This window comes from Rhinolophus sinicus, linkage group LG05 (assembly GCF_036562045.2).
Source record: "Rhinolophus sinicus isolate RSC01 linkage group LG05, ASM3656204v1, whole genome shotgun sequence".
Lineage (NCBI taxonomy): Eukaryota > Metazoa > Chordata > Mammalia > Chiroptera > Rhinolophidae > Rhinolophus > Rhinolophus sinicus.
In genome coordinates, this window is record NC_133755.1 from 68,446,867 (window position 1) to 68,462,550 (window position 15,684).

Genomic DNA, 15,684 nt, shown 5'->3' on the forward strand with positions numbered 1-15,684 from the left:
CAGTGTCTTCTTGAGTGGCCTTCATTACTGTTGCATGTTTTTGTGTGCAGTTGCGAGAATGTCTGAGCATGAATTAGAGCAATGAACAAACATTACATTTCTTGTTAAACTTGGCAAAAGTGGAAGTGAAATCAGGGACATGTTAGTCCAAGTTTATGGGCATAATGCCATGAAGAAAACAGCAGTATACAAATGGATTAAATGTTTTTCTGAAGGTAGAGAATGTGTAACTGATGAAGAGAGGTCAGGGCGGCCAGTAACAAGCATAACTGACCAAAATATTGCAAAAATTAATTGAATTGTGTGTCAAAATCATCGGCTGACTGTGGGAAGCATAGCAGACCAAGTAAACATCAATAGAGAACCGTTAGGAAAATCTTAACTGAACATCTTGGCATGAGAGATGTGTGTGCAAAAATGGTCCTGAAGGAGCTCACTGATGAACAAAAACAAAGGAGAGTCGAAGTTTGCCAGGACCTTCTGGAGAGGCAAGACGATGTTTTGGGCCGTGTTATTACTGGTGATGGAACATGGGCGTATCAATATGATGCTGAAACAAAGTGTCAAAGTGCACAATGGATATCAGCCAATTCTCCATGACCAAAAATGTTAAAATCAAGTCCAAATCAGTCCAAATCAAAAATCAAAATGATGTTGCTAAACTTTTTTGATATCAGAGGGATTATTCATTATGGATTTATACCAACTGCACAAACAGTTAATCAAGTTTACTATTTGAAAGTACTGAAAAGCCTGTGTGAAAAAGTTAGACTACCTGAACTTTTCACCAACAATTCATGGCTCTCGCATCACGACAATGCACCAGCTCACACAGCACTGTCTGTGAGGGAGTTTTTAGCCAATAAACAAATAACTGTATTGGAACACCCTCCCTACTCACCTGATCTAGCCCCGAATGACTTCTTTCTTTACCCGAAGATAAAAGAAATATTGAAAGGAAGACATTTTGATGACACTCAGGACATCAAGGGTAATACAATGACAGCTCTGATGGCCATTCCAGAAAGAGTTCCAAAATTGCTTTGAAGGGGGTCTAGGTGCTGGCATTGGTGCATAGCTTCCCAAAGGGGGTACTTTGAAGGTGAACATAGTGATATTCAGCAATTAGGTGTGTAGCACTTTTCCCAGGATGAATTTGTGAACTTAGTTGTCAGACCTCATTTATTGTCTCAGAATGGATGTGATCTATTAAGGCCTTGAAAAAAGCAATAAGTCTTCTTTACAGTACCCTAACTAGATGAAAGAAATGAATACAAGACCGAGAGCAGTTCTGTGCAGCTCAGAAAAATGAAGATGCACAAATGTATACCTTTCCAGTGCAGAGAATTACAATGCTAAAAGCACAGGAACAGGGGAAAAGGGTGTCAAGTGCGTTGCATGAGTCCCTGTTACGCAGAAGGGTATTGTTTACACTAAGTGCCTGCTTTCCATATGAAAAACACGGTAAGAATTGTTGCCTCCATGTCTGATAAAACAGATGTCCTAACTTGCACTTTATTCTACGTTAAATTTTAGAATTCAAACTTGGCAGCTGCTGAGCAACAAAGAAAGCAGCAAACAGGTTTTTTTGGTTTTGTTTTGTTTTTTGTTTTTCATTTTCTGATGACAAAATTCTATTGCAGAATTGTGGTTTTGCGTGCCCAGTGCAGCCTGAAGAGGCTTGAGTGCTGGGGACAGTCCGCTGGATGTGGGGTTTCCATGTGGGGCTGCAGTCCCTGCAGAGGCTCCTCTGTGCTAGCTTCCTGTCTGTGCCTGAGGCCTGGCCTGCATCTGGTTGACATGAGACTGCAGTGTGGCCTCACTTGGCCTTTCTGACACATAGATGTGAGTGGTTCACCTGCTTTCTGCTTTGACTGACAGGGGAGACATCGACTTGGGTGGTGTTCCTGGAGCTCTGGCCCCCTGATGTCTTGTCATCCCTGACTCACTGCAACTCCCAGGAGTGTGAGTGGTGAGTGCGTGGTGAAGCTGTCTGGTAGTGAGGTCAAGCTTCGCAGGAAGAGAAAAAAGGAATAGTGAGTCACCCTGAGCTGGGGAGCTGAGCAGATGTGAGACTCAGGGAGCCCCACCCTCTGCTAAACTTGGGCTACAGCCGAAATTCAGAACCAGTGGGCTGAGGATTTGCAGATGGGATCTTACAGCCCACTCGTGGTTCTTTTTTTTTTTCTCTCTCTAAATCCAGAGATGTCTATGAGTACTTTGTGATTAAATTCTCGATAGCTCAGTCTCTGAAAACTGTCCTGTCAAACCCTTTGGAGTGTTGGCTTTACCAGTGAGCTAGTGATGAGACTGGAATATGAGTTGCGGGTACTGTTCTCAGATTTGCTTCCCTGAAGGATGGTTTCCAGGCACTTGGGAACATGTGGAGTAATGGATGGCAAACACAAAGGAGGACAAGGGAGAAATTGTGTTCTTCTTACGACAAAGTAGTTATTTCATAGATTAGTCAGGCTTTCTACGTGATTAATAGTTACGTGTGTCTAACACAGTTTTATTAAGTCAGCAACAGGCCTGTTTAAAGCACACACGTTCTGTATATTGTCTAATAAGTCACAGGAGGTGCTTTAAAAATTCTCCTGCCAGGGATACACGTGTGTACAAAAACATAGGGGTCAGCTTGTAGATCTACTTGGGCGATGTGTATATGCCTCACCTTTTCCCAGATAAGTTTGTGGAGGATGTTCATGTAGAACAGAATGATTGAAAATAAAAACAAAATAGGTACAGTGAACACAGGGAGACGAAGGAAGGATGGTAAAATAAAGCCAGGGGAGAGCTCATGACAAACGTTTTTAAAGGTGAGCTTCTTTAGAAGCAAATGCAAAAATAATTCTGTTGTTCCTGAGAGCACATGGCCTTTTCTGCGACAGTTGTCCAAGAAACACTGTGTGTGTGTGTGTGTGTGTGTGTGTGTGTGTGTGTGTGTGTGTAGTGAGTTCTCATTTTGAAAGGATGTGGTGCAGGGAACCTTGTAGGGCAACAACATGCCGTGGTAAGTGTAATTGATTTTATGTGGCTTTTCTTTTAGTGTCTTCCATGCCTGTCATAAGGCTATAACACCAAACGTCACACAATTCAGTAAAAGCACTTGCACGAAGACCAAACTACTTGTCTGATTTTACCATGGGTCCAGTCTGATTGGGTTTAGAATTTAGCAATATTGTATCAAGAGGAAGGAGAGAACTGAATAATTTTCAGACAATCTTTCGTGAACATTAATTTATGTAAATACGTTTTTGTATTTTTGCCAACAGCCAACGAGGGCAAATGCAGATGATTTAAAATCAGAAGAATGGTTGAATCTCTTTAGAAAATGAAAGGAATTTAGCCAGAACCTGGATAAACTGTCACCCTCCACTATATAGTAGTGAGCTGTGGGTATCTGCCAGCCGTCCCAGTTTTCTCAGAAAACTCTCTAGTAGGTTTACACTTCTGCAAGTTTCTTGATGAAATAGACAGTTGTTGTTGGTGGGGGAGGTGGTGGTGTCCAAATATTCATTATTTGTTGCTATTCATTGGCAGTTCCTCAATTGCTGTTCAAGTTACTATGGTTGGGAAACAAATTACCTCAAAACTTCAGGGCAAAACAACAACCATTTATTTTGCCCGTGGATTCTGTGGGCCAGGAATATGGACAGGCCCAGTGGGGATGGCCTGTCTCAGCTCCACCATGTCTGGGGCCTCAGCTGGAGGACTGGCAGTTGGTTTTGGCTTCTGGCTGGTGGCCTCAGCAACTCTCCACAAGGGCCTTTCTAAGCAGTCTCTCCCTGTGACTCGCTGGGCTTCCTCACAGCATGGTGTCTGGCTCCCAAGGGCTAGCGTTTCAAGAACAAAGAGAGCCAGGTCAAAGCCATAGTTTATGTAACTAAGACCCTGAATTTCTAGTATCAATTCTATCCCATTCGATCCTTTCTATTTGTCAAGGCAGCCACAGAGTCCTGGCCAATTTTAAGGGATTGGAAATAGATTCCACCTCTTTGTGGGGCGTGGCAAAGTTCTAAAACATGTGGGACTGGAAATATTGCTGGGGATATTTCTAGAAAACACAATCTGATGCAGTTGCACAAATCTAATCAGGGAGAAGCTTTGTGAAGTTTCCTGCTTCCAGAAAGAGAGGCGGACTTGGATTTGAATCAAAACTGTGAACTTTCCAGTTGGGAGAGCTTGGTGAAATCATGCAACTTCCTTACCCCTAATCTGAGGATAGAAATGTGACCTTCACAGTTGACAGTGAGCGGCAGGCAGAGCCATGAAGGGCTGGTGTGTAGTGACCTGAGACGACCCTTCAAAACCAGCTAAAGCAAAAAGCAAAATGGCTGCAGCTTGATCTTTTCTATGTTGGTCAGTATTACAAATTAGTTATTTGAAAGTGATGAAAACCCACTGCATTTGAGGACAAGTCTGGAAAGTATATTTCTACTCAAAAGCTTAATCAGAAAGAAAAAAAAGATGAGCAAAAAATTAGAAGCATTTTTACATTTTGAGTTTTAAAAGGTGTGAGATTCTCTTGCTATCCAAATTTCTTCTTCCTCTGAGTTTGCACATTGAACAACAAGGAGTACCTGTGTCTTAGGGAACACAGAACACTACCAAGAGAGAATTCACTTGTAAAAATGGTGTTTTGTTTTGTTTCTTTCCTTCTTTCTTTCCTTCTTTCCTTCTTTCCTTCCTTCCTTCCTTCCTTCCTTCCTTCCTTCCTTCCTTCCTTCCTTCCTTCCTCCCTCCCTCCCTCCCTCCCTCCCTCCCTCCCTCCCTTGTCAATGGTAAAAAAGAGAAACAGATCAAGAAAAGAAATACTAGTGGCAGGGCCTGAGACAGAGATGGCGATGAACCTGGATGTTTGTTGTAGTTTAGAGAACAATATCGCATTTACTTGGCAGGCACCGCTATGCTGTGAATAGAGTACCAACCTAACCAACCCTTTTTCATACAAGGATAAATATAATTCTGTTTTTAAATGGGAAAAATTTAATCATTTCCTAAAAAGTTTAAAAGCATAAGGACTTTATGAAATCCCTTCCCCTACCCCCATTTTCTCTATCTATATGTATAGAATCCTCTGGCTTTAGAAAGTCCAGTGTATGAGATTAAATTTTATATAAAAATACATTCACTTATGGAGTGGTGAACTAGCCTAGTGATATTTAAGGCATCCCACAAGGAGTGTTAGCTGGATTGAGTTTTTGCCAAATCTAGACACAAATTAGTCATCTGTTTAGTTCCTGCCCTATGATCCTGATTTATTAAAAAGCTGAATCTGTTCATGATGTAGAACTTCTCTATCCTCCATAAAGATGCCACATCTTTGAGCCTCTGTAAAATCAAGCTCCGTTCAGACATCCAGCAGTGCTGATGGAGACCTCAGGTCCTATTCCAGGTGCTGATGGTAGAGCAGGAGCCAACGAAAGTCCCCACCTTCACTCAGCTTCCTTTCATGACAGCGTGTGGGAGACTGAGAAAGTGTGCACGTGTGTGTACATGTATGTGCTTGTGTTACCATTTTCCACTGGACGGCCAGGAGTGATGAGCAGAGACCTGAAGCTTGGCAGTGGTTGGTGTGAGGATCATGGGCTGAGAAAAGGCTACGTATAAACTCTAAAATTCTGTACACATTTTAACTACTCTTATTTAGACAAAAACTAGAAGAACACAAAAGTTTGCCCTCTTTCATTAGGCTTAGAGCCACTCTTCTTCAAGTCTGTCCATCAAACAAATTTCCATAAAAAAGGAATAGGAGAGTCTAGCTTTCCTCTCCAGTTCCCATTAGGTTGGCTTTAAATTTTCAGAATAGCCTGAAGCTCAAAAATCACATTTCCAGTGAGATTTACACTCAAAGCTTCTACCCCCCCCCAAACTTGCTTAGTCACTCATATGATCCCTGAGCAGGACGCACGTACCCCCACTTTCATGCTCTTCTCAAATTATTCCACTTCATGGTTGGTTTACCCTCCACCTCCAGCCCCTCATTTTTTTCTAAACTCTCCTCATCCTTTAAAATCCAAGGGCTATCCCATGTCCTTTGTGAATGTTTACTAAGAACTCTAGACTATGCAGAATTTTCCTTTCTTTCTGTCTCTTCTGTTCATTCAGCTATTTCTTATATAGTGCCTTGTGCTGGTTTTATTTCTACATCTATGAATGGTCTTCCCAGTTAGGTCTTGTGTCTTGTTCACCTGTACCCTGGCAAGCACAGTGGCTGTGAGTTATAGTTGCTCAATAAACACTTGCTCATTCTGACGATGATGACGTGCACTGCTGTGTTTGACTTCTCAGTATCACACAGCCAAGTCCTAGAGTCCTCAGATGCTTGGCCTCTCTACAGAGCAATGTGCAGATGCAGTGATGGAATTCACTGGTGGGTTTACACTGTAAGAGACTCAGCCCATTTTGCCTGGTGCGGTTAGGAAAGTACTCCACTGCACAAGACCTGTTGAGGGTGACATTGATAGAGATTCCTGCTTTCAATTCTTGTTTTGTGCCCCAACCACAGGGAGTAATGTAGCAGACATGGAAGAATGCCACGGATGGGCTTATTACTAGATTGGACATGGCTGAGGAAAGAATCTCTGAGCTTGAGGATATCTAAATAGAAACCTCCAAAACTGAAAAGCAAGGAGAACAAAGACTGGAAAAAAAAAGAAAAAAAGGACAAAATAGCCAGTGACTGGTACAACCACAACAAGTGTAATGGGAATACCAGAAGCAGAAGAAAGAGAGAAAGGAACAGAAATATGTGAAACAGTAATGACTGAGAATTTCCCCATATTAATGTCAGACACTAAACCACAAATCCAGGAAGATCAGAGAACACCAAGTGAGACAGATACCAAAAAGCACCCCACCTACACCTCGGCGTATCATTTTCAAACTACAGAAAAATCAAAGATAAAGGGGGGAAATGTCCAAAAAGAAGCCAGAGGCAAAAAAATCCCTTAGCTATAGAAAAACAAAAATATGAATTACACTCAACTTCTCAGAAACCATGCAAGCAAGAAGAGAGTGGAGTGAAATATTTTAAGTGTTGAAAGAATGAGATGCTGAGTGTAGCAGTGCTTAGTCTCGGGCCTGGTGCTAAGTCAGCCGACTGGGCACTCTGATGTCATTGAACCCAAGCAAAAAGGACATCGTGACAGGAACTCAGATTTTCACTTTGTTAGTGTAAAAGAATTGGGTAGGGATAATTTCATTAACTTGTCATTTTTTGTTTGTTTGTTTTTTTCCAGATGGGAAGCTGTATGATGCATACGTCTTATACCCCAAGCCACAGAGAAAAAGCCAGAGCCATAATGTGGATACACTAGTGTTGAAGATTCTGCCCAAAGTGCTGGAGATGCAGTGTGGTTATAAGTTATTTATATTTGGCAGGGATGAATTTCCTGGACAAGGTACGTTTTAAGTGAGGTATAAAAACAACAAATGAATAAACAGTAAAGGAACCTCTCTTTCCTTCACTTTATAAGTGGTGGGGGCTCTGCTTGCCTTTCCCACAGACCCACAGGGGCTCTTTCACCTTTCCCACCCACAGCCCCTGAGCTGAGGGGGTTGGGATCAAGCTCTCTTCTCTCATTAGGCTGTTTCCTGCAACAGGATAACTGGGATCCTGATTGAAATAGTGTGACTCACTTTGAGTAAGGACATGGTTAGCCTATTCACATGAACAGGTGGTGCGTGACGTAGCCTTGGCCAAGAGACTGAAAGGGGTCATTTGCCATCCCATCCTTGAGACAAATCGCTGAGTATTTTCTGTCAGCTGACCATGTAAATCAGCTCATGTTTAAAGCTGATTTTATAAACCTCAATCCCCCAACCCTTCCTGACCTAAATAAAATAGAAGTTATGTATTTACTTCCCCCATTTAACAGGAGTGTAGGTTTGGGCAGTGCTGTTAACATCTCTGTTAACTGCATCGCCTCATTTTTCAAATGGGGATAAGAATGCATCCTTGACTTGATTGAGAGAATTAAATAAGTTTAAACCTGAGCAGGGACCAGTATGGAGCTCAGTACATATTAGACACTCAATGGAGGAAAATTTCCTCCCTTGAAGGTTATAGAGTAAATGGCTGAAATTTGAAATAAACATCTTTTTCTGATCACCAGGAAACCAAGATTACTTCTTTATAGCATTTGGTAGTGGTTTACTCTGGGTCGTTTTAAACGTACTTTGGATTTGGAGGCGGGTCATATCCACAGTGAGACCACAGCTATCTCTCAGCCTACAACTTTTCAAGTTATGCAGTCATCCTCATGAGGAAATGAAAATTTGATCCAGTGCTTGCCACAAACATGTGGGAGAGCTCTATTTCATAAGCATATCAATACTTATTTATTCACTCGTTCAACAAATATTTATTGAGCATCTGCTCTGTGCCAGATAATATTCTAGGTCCTAGAAATAGTAAAAATAAACCAAAGAGAAGAAGAACTTACTTTGGGGAGGTTGCAGACTTTTTAAAAAGATTTTATTTATTTATTTTTCAGTTACAGTTGACACACAATATTATATTAGTTTCATGTACAACACAGTGATTGGACATTTGTGTAACTTATGAGGTGATCACCCCACTTGATCCAGTACCCATCTGAACCGTACATAGGCATTACAATACTATTGGCTGTATTCCCCATGATCTACTCTACATTCCCATGACGATTTTGTAACTACCAATTTGTACCTCTTAACCCCCTACCCCCTTTATCCATCCCCCCAAATCACCCCCATTCGATAACCATAAGAATGCTCTCTGTATCTATGACCTTTCTTCTGTTTTTGTTGTTGTTCATTTATCCTGTTCTCTAGATTCCACGTGTAAGTGGATCACATGGCATTTGTCTTTCTCTGTCTGACTTATTTCACTTAGCATAATACCCTCTAGGTCCATCCACGTTGTTGAAGATGGCAACATTTCATTCTTTTTTATGGTTGAGTAATATTTCATTGTATATATGTACCACCTCCTCTTTATCCATTCATCCATTCAGGGACACCCAGGTTGCCCTCATATGTTGGCTATTGTAAATAATGCAGTTGTAGTCTATTCTTATATCCTAAATATTAGGAGGATATAAAACTTTGTCTTTATTTCTAAAAAAGACCAAGTTTTATCCATAGCTGTATAGTTCAAGAACTCTCACCTCTGCTCCCCAAGGTATCACTAGGGTATGTTACTTGGTTTCAAATTAGTCCTATAAATCCTGGTCATTTAAATAGCTATAAAGCACAAGAGGAAAACACAAATAAAGATTAATATGACCGTTGAGCTAATTACATTTTTCTTATCCTTTTAAAATCTTTTTTTTTTTAAATGTGTTCATTATCTTCTACCAGAGCTTCAGCTGAGTCTTGGGGATACAAAGCTAGGCATGAGATCCTTGTTCTGAGCAGTTTACCTCCTGTGGGGGGAGCAGGTGGGCTGAGGAAAGTGACATAACAACAACTATCAAAACATGTGATCCATGAACATAGAGGACCAATTTTTGGGGGGAAGTCAGGAAGAATTCACAGAGGAGATGATAAATGTTAAACAAACAAACAAAAAAAGTCTTGTTAATCCATTCCTAAATCATGTTTATTTTAAAGTCCCTTCTCAGTGCCCATTTCTAATATTCTGAAGAGCGTTACGATCTGGGCTGTTTGAATCACGAGATCTTCTGCATCTTCTGTATTTGCAGCTGTGGCCAATGTCATCGATGAAAACATTAAGCTATGCAGGAGGCTGATCATCGTCATAGTTCCCGAATCGCGGGGCTTCAACATATTAAAGAACATGTCAGAAGAACAAATTGCAGTCTACAATGCTCTCATCCAGGATGGCATGAAGGTCATTCTGATTGAGCTGGAGAAAGTCAAGGACTACAAAGCCATGCCAGAATCAATTCAGTACATCAAACAGAAGCATGGGTCCATCCACTGGAGTGGGGACTTCACAGAGCAGTCACTGTGTGCAAAGACCAAGTTCTGGAAAAAAGTGAGATATCGCATGCCACCCAAAAGATTTCCACCATCTTCTCCTGCCTAGCTGCTGAAGCACACACCCTGCGATCTCACGGCTGGCGGGCGAGTGAGAGGACAATGTGGTCTTCATCACCCCGTGATGGAGAGTTCGTCCTCATGGTGGCTCACAATTGGACAATATGCATTGCATTTGGGCCATCTGCTTGAATCTTGCTGTTGTGTTGTCCTGAGAAGGCTTGTACTTGGTCATTTTGACCAGAGCTACTTCTTTAGGAAAATACACCACCTCTCTGGAAGGCTCTCATTAACTTATTGTCTCTGAACACATGAACACTCACTAAATGTGGAGTAGATGGAGCATTTGAGTCCCTGGGAAATGGGACATTGGGAGGGCGGGGGAGGATTGTAGACTGGTAGTTCAAATCTCAGAAAGTTTAGCACATCGTGTGGCACCTGTGGTGCCGGAGATGGGAATGTAGGCAGTCAGGGGACAGCAGATGGGCAGTCTGTGCATTTGGGGAAGGCTGGCAAGAATAACGGTACTGTTTTATGCCTGACCAGTGTCCACAGGGCCCTGGTCCTCAGGGAATATTTGCTGTGTCTATGAGCCCTTCTCACTCCTCTAGTCCAATTAAATAGCTGTGACCACAGTCTTAGCAGGCTGATACTGGAAGCGACTTAAAGGTCATCTAGACCAGTGGGGACCAGCAGTGGTGACACTGGGATTGTCCATAAATCACCCCCCTGGTGGGTCCCATGCCTTGAAAGACTTTAGCTGTCAAACAAAAATAAATCATAATTCACTTATTTTTCCAGCTGGCATAGGTCAGCCAGAATTCCAAGCAACATGTGAGAGACACAGCTATCACCTCGAGATGATGTCATTCTAGTCCAAGTTAAACAAAGTAATCTTTCAGTTGGCCAGTGCACCTACATCACAGCTCAATTTATGATTTAACGAGTCACAAAGGTTTTTCATACCAAAAGCTAGCTCTAAACGCTTATCACAAATTTCAAAGACCCTAAATTGAGGAGCTTAGATATAGTCCAATTCTCTTTCTATGGTTGATGACACTGAGCCCTACAAAGTGGCTTGCTATGGTCAGAATGTTTGTGTCCCCAAAATTCACGTGTTGGGAACCTAACACCCAATGTCATGGTATCAGGACATAGGGCCTTTGGGAGGTGATCACGTGGGAGAAGCCCTTGCACGTGGGGCTAGTGAGACCCCAGAGAGCTCCCTCATCCCTTCGGCCATGTGAGGGCTCCATGAGTAGTCTGCCACCTGGAAGAGGGCCTCACCCCGTCATACTGGCACCCTAATCTGAGACTTGCAGCCTTTAGTACTGTGAGAAATAAACTTCTGTTGTTTACAAACTACCCAGTCTCTGGTATTTTGTTCTAGCAGCCTAACAGACTAAGGCATGGCCCCTATAGTCTGCAGGGGCTGGACAGGGGTCAACCGGTGGGCAGGACAGGAGACAGGAGCAGAGCCTAGGGCAGTGGGAGGGGTGAGCTGGGAAAACAGTGGCGCCGGTGTGGAGGGACAAGCAGGGTTATTAGCGGGGAAAAGGATCAGGTGGGCCTGGACCCTTTTCCACAGGCCTTGGATGGTATGGAGTGTCTGGTACAATCTTCAGTGATAAGTAGCACGTTCTGGACTTTTAGAACTTGTGTTCCAAGGTGACCTAGTGTCGTGTGGGGCATCCGGTGGGGTCTCTGTTCCCGCTCCCCACGTAAGAACGCAGGATATGGTGAGGCCAAAAAGGAACACCCACGGAGCCATAGATAGGGGAGTCACACCACTATATTCTCGCTGGTGGCTGGGTTGGAGACACAGGAAGCAGGAGCCACACTGTCTGTAACCCGCCTTCCTAACTGCAATCCGTGCTTGCCAGCCACCATCTTCCTGCTAGCCCCCAATTTTCTGCTAGCGTAGCCACAGCAGTTATATTAGTGGCCAATGGCTCACTGGTTACAACTGACAGTCAACTAGCCACAGCTGATGGCCATCCAATCACAGTTGATGGCCATTTACTACCTGAGCCAGCACCTGTCTATGTGAGGCCGAGAGCCTGGAAACTGCATTCCTGGCTCTGTCCCCACACCAAGCATTACACATTTGTTTATATCATACTCAGGTCCCAAATCAACATCAAGCCACTTTTTATTTTATTTAACATTTGCTCTTTAAAGATTTTTAAATTGTGGTGAATATACATAATGCTAAATTCACCATCTCAACCATTTTTAGGCTACAGTTCAGTGGCATCAAGTACACTCACAATGTTGTACAATCATCACCGCCATCCATCTACAGAATTTTTTCATCTTCCCAAACTGAAACTCTATACTTATCAAATACTAACTTCCCGTTTCCCTCTCCCTGCAGTTCTTGAGTTCTTGGCAAGGCTCTACCTTCAGTCTCTATGAATTTGACAATTCTAGGCACCTGATATAAGTGGAATGATACAGGATTTGTCCTTTTGTGACTGGCTTATTTCACTTAGCATGGTGTGCTCAAGTTTCATTCATACTATTTGTTTTTGTTTCATGATTCTTACCTAGTCCCTCCCTCCCTTCCTTTTTTCTTCCCCACTTGAAGAGTGCATCACTGTGTCCCCCACCACCCTCCCGTTTCTTCTTTGGAGATTATCTGCAATGCTGGAGAAGGCTGTTGTAGGACATCTGAATGGCACTTTGCCCTTTGCTTTGTCTCTTTTAAGGAAGGAGAATGGAATCCACAGCAATATACCACCAGGTGATTTGGATGACAAGGTGGAGGTTTTCTTGTCTTTATCAGGTGGCTGCTCAGCCCCCACTTCCCACCACCGCAGAAGAGAATGGGGTCCAGGGAGACGAGGCGAGTGCACTCACACACCCAGCTGAAACACACTGCGCAAACATGTGTGCCTGAGCAAGCTGTGTTTTCCTCTGTCATTTCTTTCCTACGTGCCATCAATTTCTTGCTGCAGAGTGGGATTCTGGACACCCAGTCGAGCTCAGTTACAAGGGAGGGCTGGAGAGATGAGAGCTGGGAGGTCTCACTGTGGGCCGTGGTGAATCCTACATACATGGAAGCCTGTGTCTGCCTGATGTATGCTCCTTCCCCTCTCCGTACATGAAAAATTAAGCTGTAACTGTTGGAAGTATCAGAAGTTCATGAAGTAAATTTCATTCTCAATTTTGAAATGTAAATCATAGTTTTAGCTGCACTCATATGAAAATGACAATTTTTTAATCAATCCAGAAAATAAAAACCTATTTCTACTACAACCAAATAACCAGCTGGTCACTGTTGTAATATTTATACCTTAATTACACTACCTGCTGGTGGTGCCAACTGAAAAATTAGGCAAAGCCCAACCTGTGATTACAGCTATAGAAAAATGTGACGATGATGTGCAATTACGTTTTTTCTCCTTACTCAGTGGGTGTATTATTTCTGAATCTGAGTCACTGGAATCTACTGTTTTATTTGATTTATTTATGTTGTCCCTTAACTTACCTGAAGAGCCATGGAGACTGAAGGTTTACATTGTGATGGTGCTGTGGTCTCCGTAGACCCTGTTACCCCATTTCTTCCTATGTCCCTCCTTTCTCTTTCTCGTTATCAGCGGGATTTATTTGCCCTCTCCCCAACCACCACCACCTCTACCACCACTGTAGTTAGCATCTTTCTGGAAAATAAAAACATTTATGAGGCTCACATGAGGCCTTGGCAGGGGCCAGATGATTTTTCAATACATCCATCAAGTGTGGCCAGGTCTCAGACCCACCTTTTTATTCTCTCTCCATCCCAGACTGAGTCACATGCAAGACAGACCAGGGCTGCATAACCATAACTTAGATTCCCAGGTTTTAGTTCAAGTGCTGGCATCTGCTACCAATGGCTTTCATATTTTTTTAAAACACAAACTATAGGATTAAATACATTTTATATTGCAGCTTAGTATAAACACACATACACAGAATGAAAAAATGTGTTCTGTGTTATTTCTTTCTATTCTATTTTATTTTAGTCTTGTCCAATTTTTCAAAATGGGCTCACAGCCCAACAACTTGTTTGGTGATAAACTTACGTGTTTCCAAAGCAATTTGAAAAACACAGTTCCAGCTTCCCAGCCTGCTGGTCACCCAATCAATCATGATATTCTGCTTTCTTCAATCAACAAGGTTTTCTCAAGGACTTATTATGACTCTTTTTTTATTATCTAACTTCTGGGTCAATTAGCATTTGTTATTTTAAGTGACCACAGGGTAGCAGAAATCTCCCAACAGCAGCTTTAAGTGAATATAATTTCCCACCTGCGTTAAAGGATGACATCAACAGTAAAAGAAAGCTGCCCCGTGGGTTAAGAACCTAGAGGAAGAGAAAAGCATTTCCTCTCATGAGACTCGGGAGAAACTGAGGTCCTCCCCCTAACTCGACAAAAAATAGAAAAGGTGCCTCCTCATGGCACCACTGCGCTCTCTGCTGGCGCCTGAAGTCATACTCTCCATCCTGCTCCTCACAGCCCTGCAGTGACACCTGCGGTGTCCCCAGACTGGAACCCACGTAGGCAGAGAATAAGCACGCACACAGCTACACACGTCGCCTCTCAGGGAGTCTCCAATTTAAGGCCAAGAATATCTTTCTTCTTCTTAGGCTGTGGGAAAGGTTGAGAGAGTGCCATTTTCTAAGTTTGTCACTGTTCTTAGCCTTGCCTCAGAGACTGCTGCAAACTGTCCAAGAATTGTGAGAGGAGACCAAGAGGTCCCATTTCTAATGTACTCACAAGGCTGCACTCTGGGTGTAGTTGTTCTAAGAAAAGTGTCCCTGATGTCAGACTGCCTGGACACCAATCACAACTCCACCACCTGCTGAGGACATTTATTAAACTGGTGATTCCTTGACCCTCACGCAACTCACAAACTCTGTGCCTCAGTTTCCTTATCTGTAAAAAGGGGATAACAAAAGTACTGTTGATCCCAAGAAGGAGTATACATTCCTAGAAGGACTCCTTGTGGTTAATTGGGCCCAAATTCAGCGGTTGCTGATAGAGGCCCCCCCTCAATCTGCATTTTAGGGAAAAGTTTCAGACTGAACTTTCTGTCCGCCGCACTGTGGTCCTACCATTTGAGTCATCGCTTATAAAGGAGTTACTGGTATTGTATTTTCACACCAAAGGACTAAGACCTGCCCCATCCAATTGGAACTGTGCAGCTATACCCTCATTTGCATCAATACTGACCAATCAGCCCCATAATGATCAGTCAGTCACAAGACGTCCACCCATCAGACCAGTGCTATTTGGACCAATCAGGTTGTGCAAATTTGGATTCTTCATTTGTATAAAACGGACCAATCAGGGACTTTGGTTTCCTCCAGAGGCTGTTTCTGCAGTTTGCAAACTATTTATTTACCTAAATAAAGTTTCTCCTTTTACTGTACCTCAAATTAGGGACTCCTGTTGTCATTGGATTGGTGGCAGTGACATTTTGTTGACAACACTTATATTGTAGGATAACTAGTAAGTAAAATGCTTTATTGGCACCTAATAAGACCTCAATGAACTTTGACTATTATTATTATTATAGTAATGGTATTATTTTTACTATAATTATTATTTTGCACTTATTATTTTTATTACTGCATTAATGATGATGATAGCTAACATTTAGGGAATACCTACAACATTTCACGTATTCTTCTACATGCTTTATGCA

General features: G+C 42.5%; 1 protein-coding gene across 1 annotated transcript in view; it reads left to right on the forward strand.

The window, feature by feature from the left end:
* IL1RL2 (interleukin 1 receptor like 2) overlaps nucleotides 1-11,353 on the forward strand; it is a 48,754-nt gene extending 37,401 nt beyond the window's left edge. Inside the window, exons 10-11 of the mRNA XM_019753803.2 lie at nucleotides 7,245-7,406; nucleotides 9,693-11,353. Coding sequence (XP_019609362.2) covers nucleotides 7,245-7,406; nucleotides 9,693-10,039 — 509 coding nt within the window. The 3' untranslated portion in view covers nucleotides 10,040-11,353. The remainder of the gene's footprint in view (nucleotides 1-7,244; nucleotides 7,407-9,692) is intronic.
* Nucleotides 11,354-15,684: the final 4,331 nt, after the last annotated feature.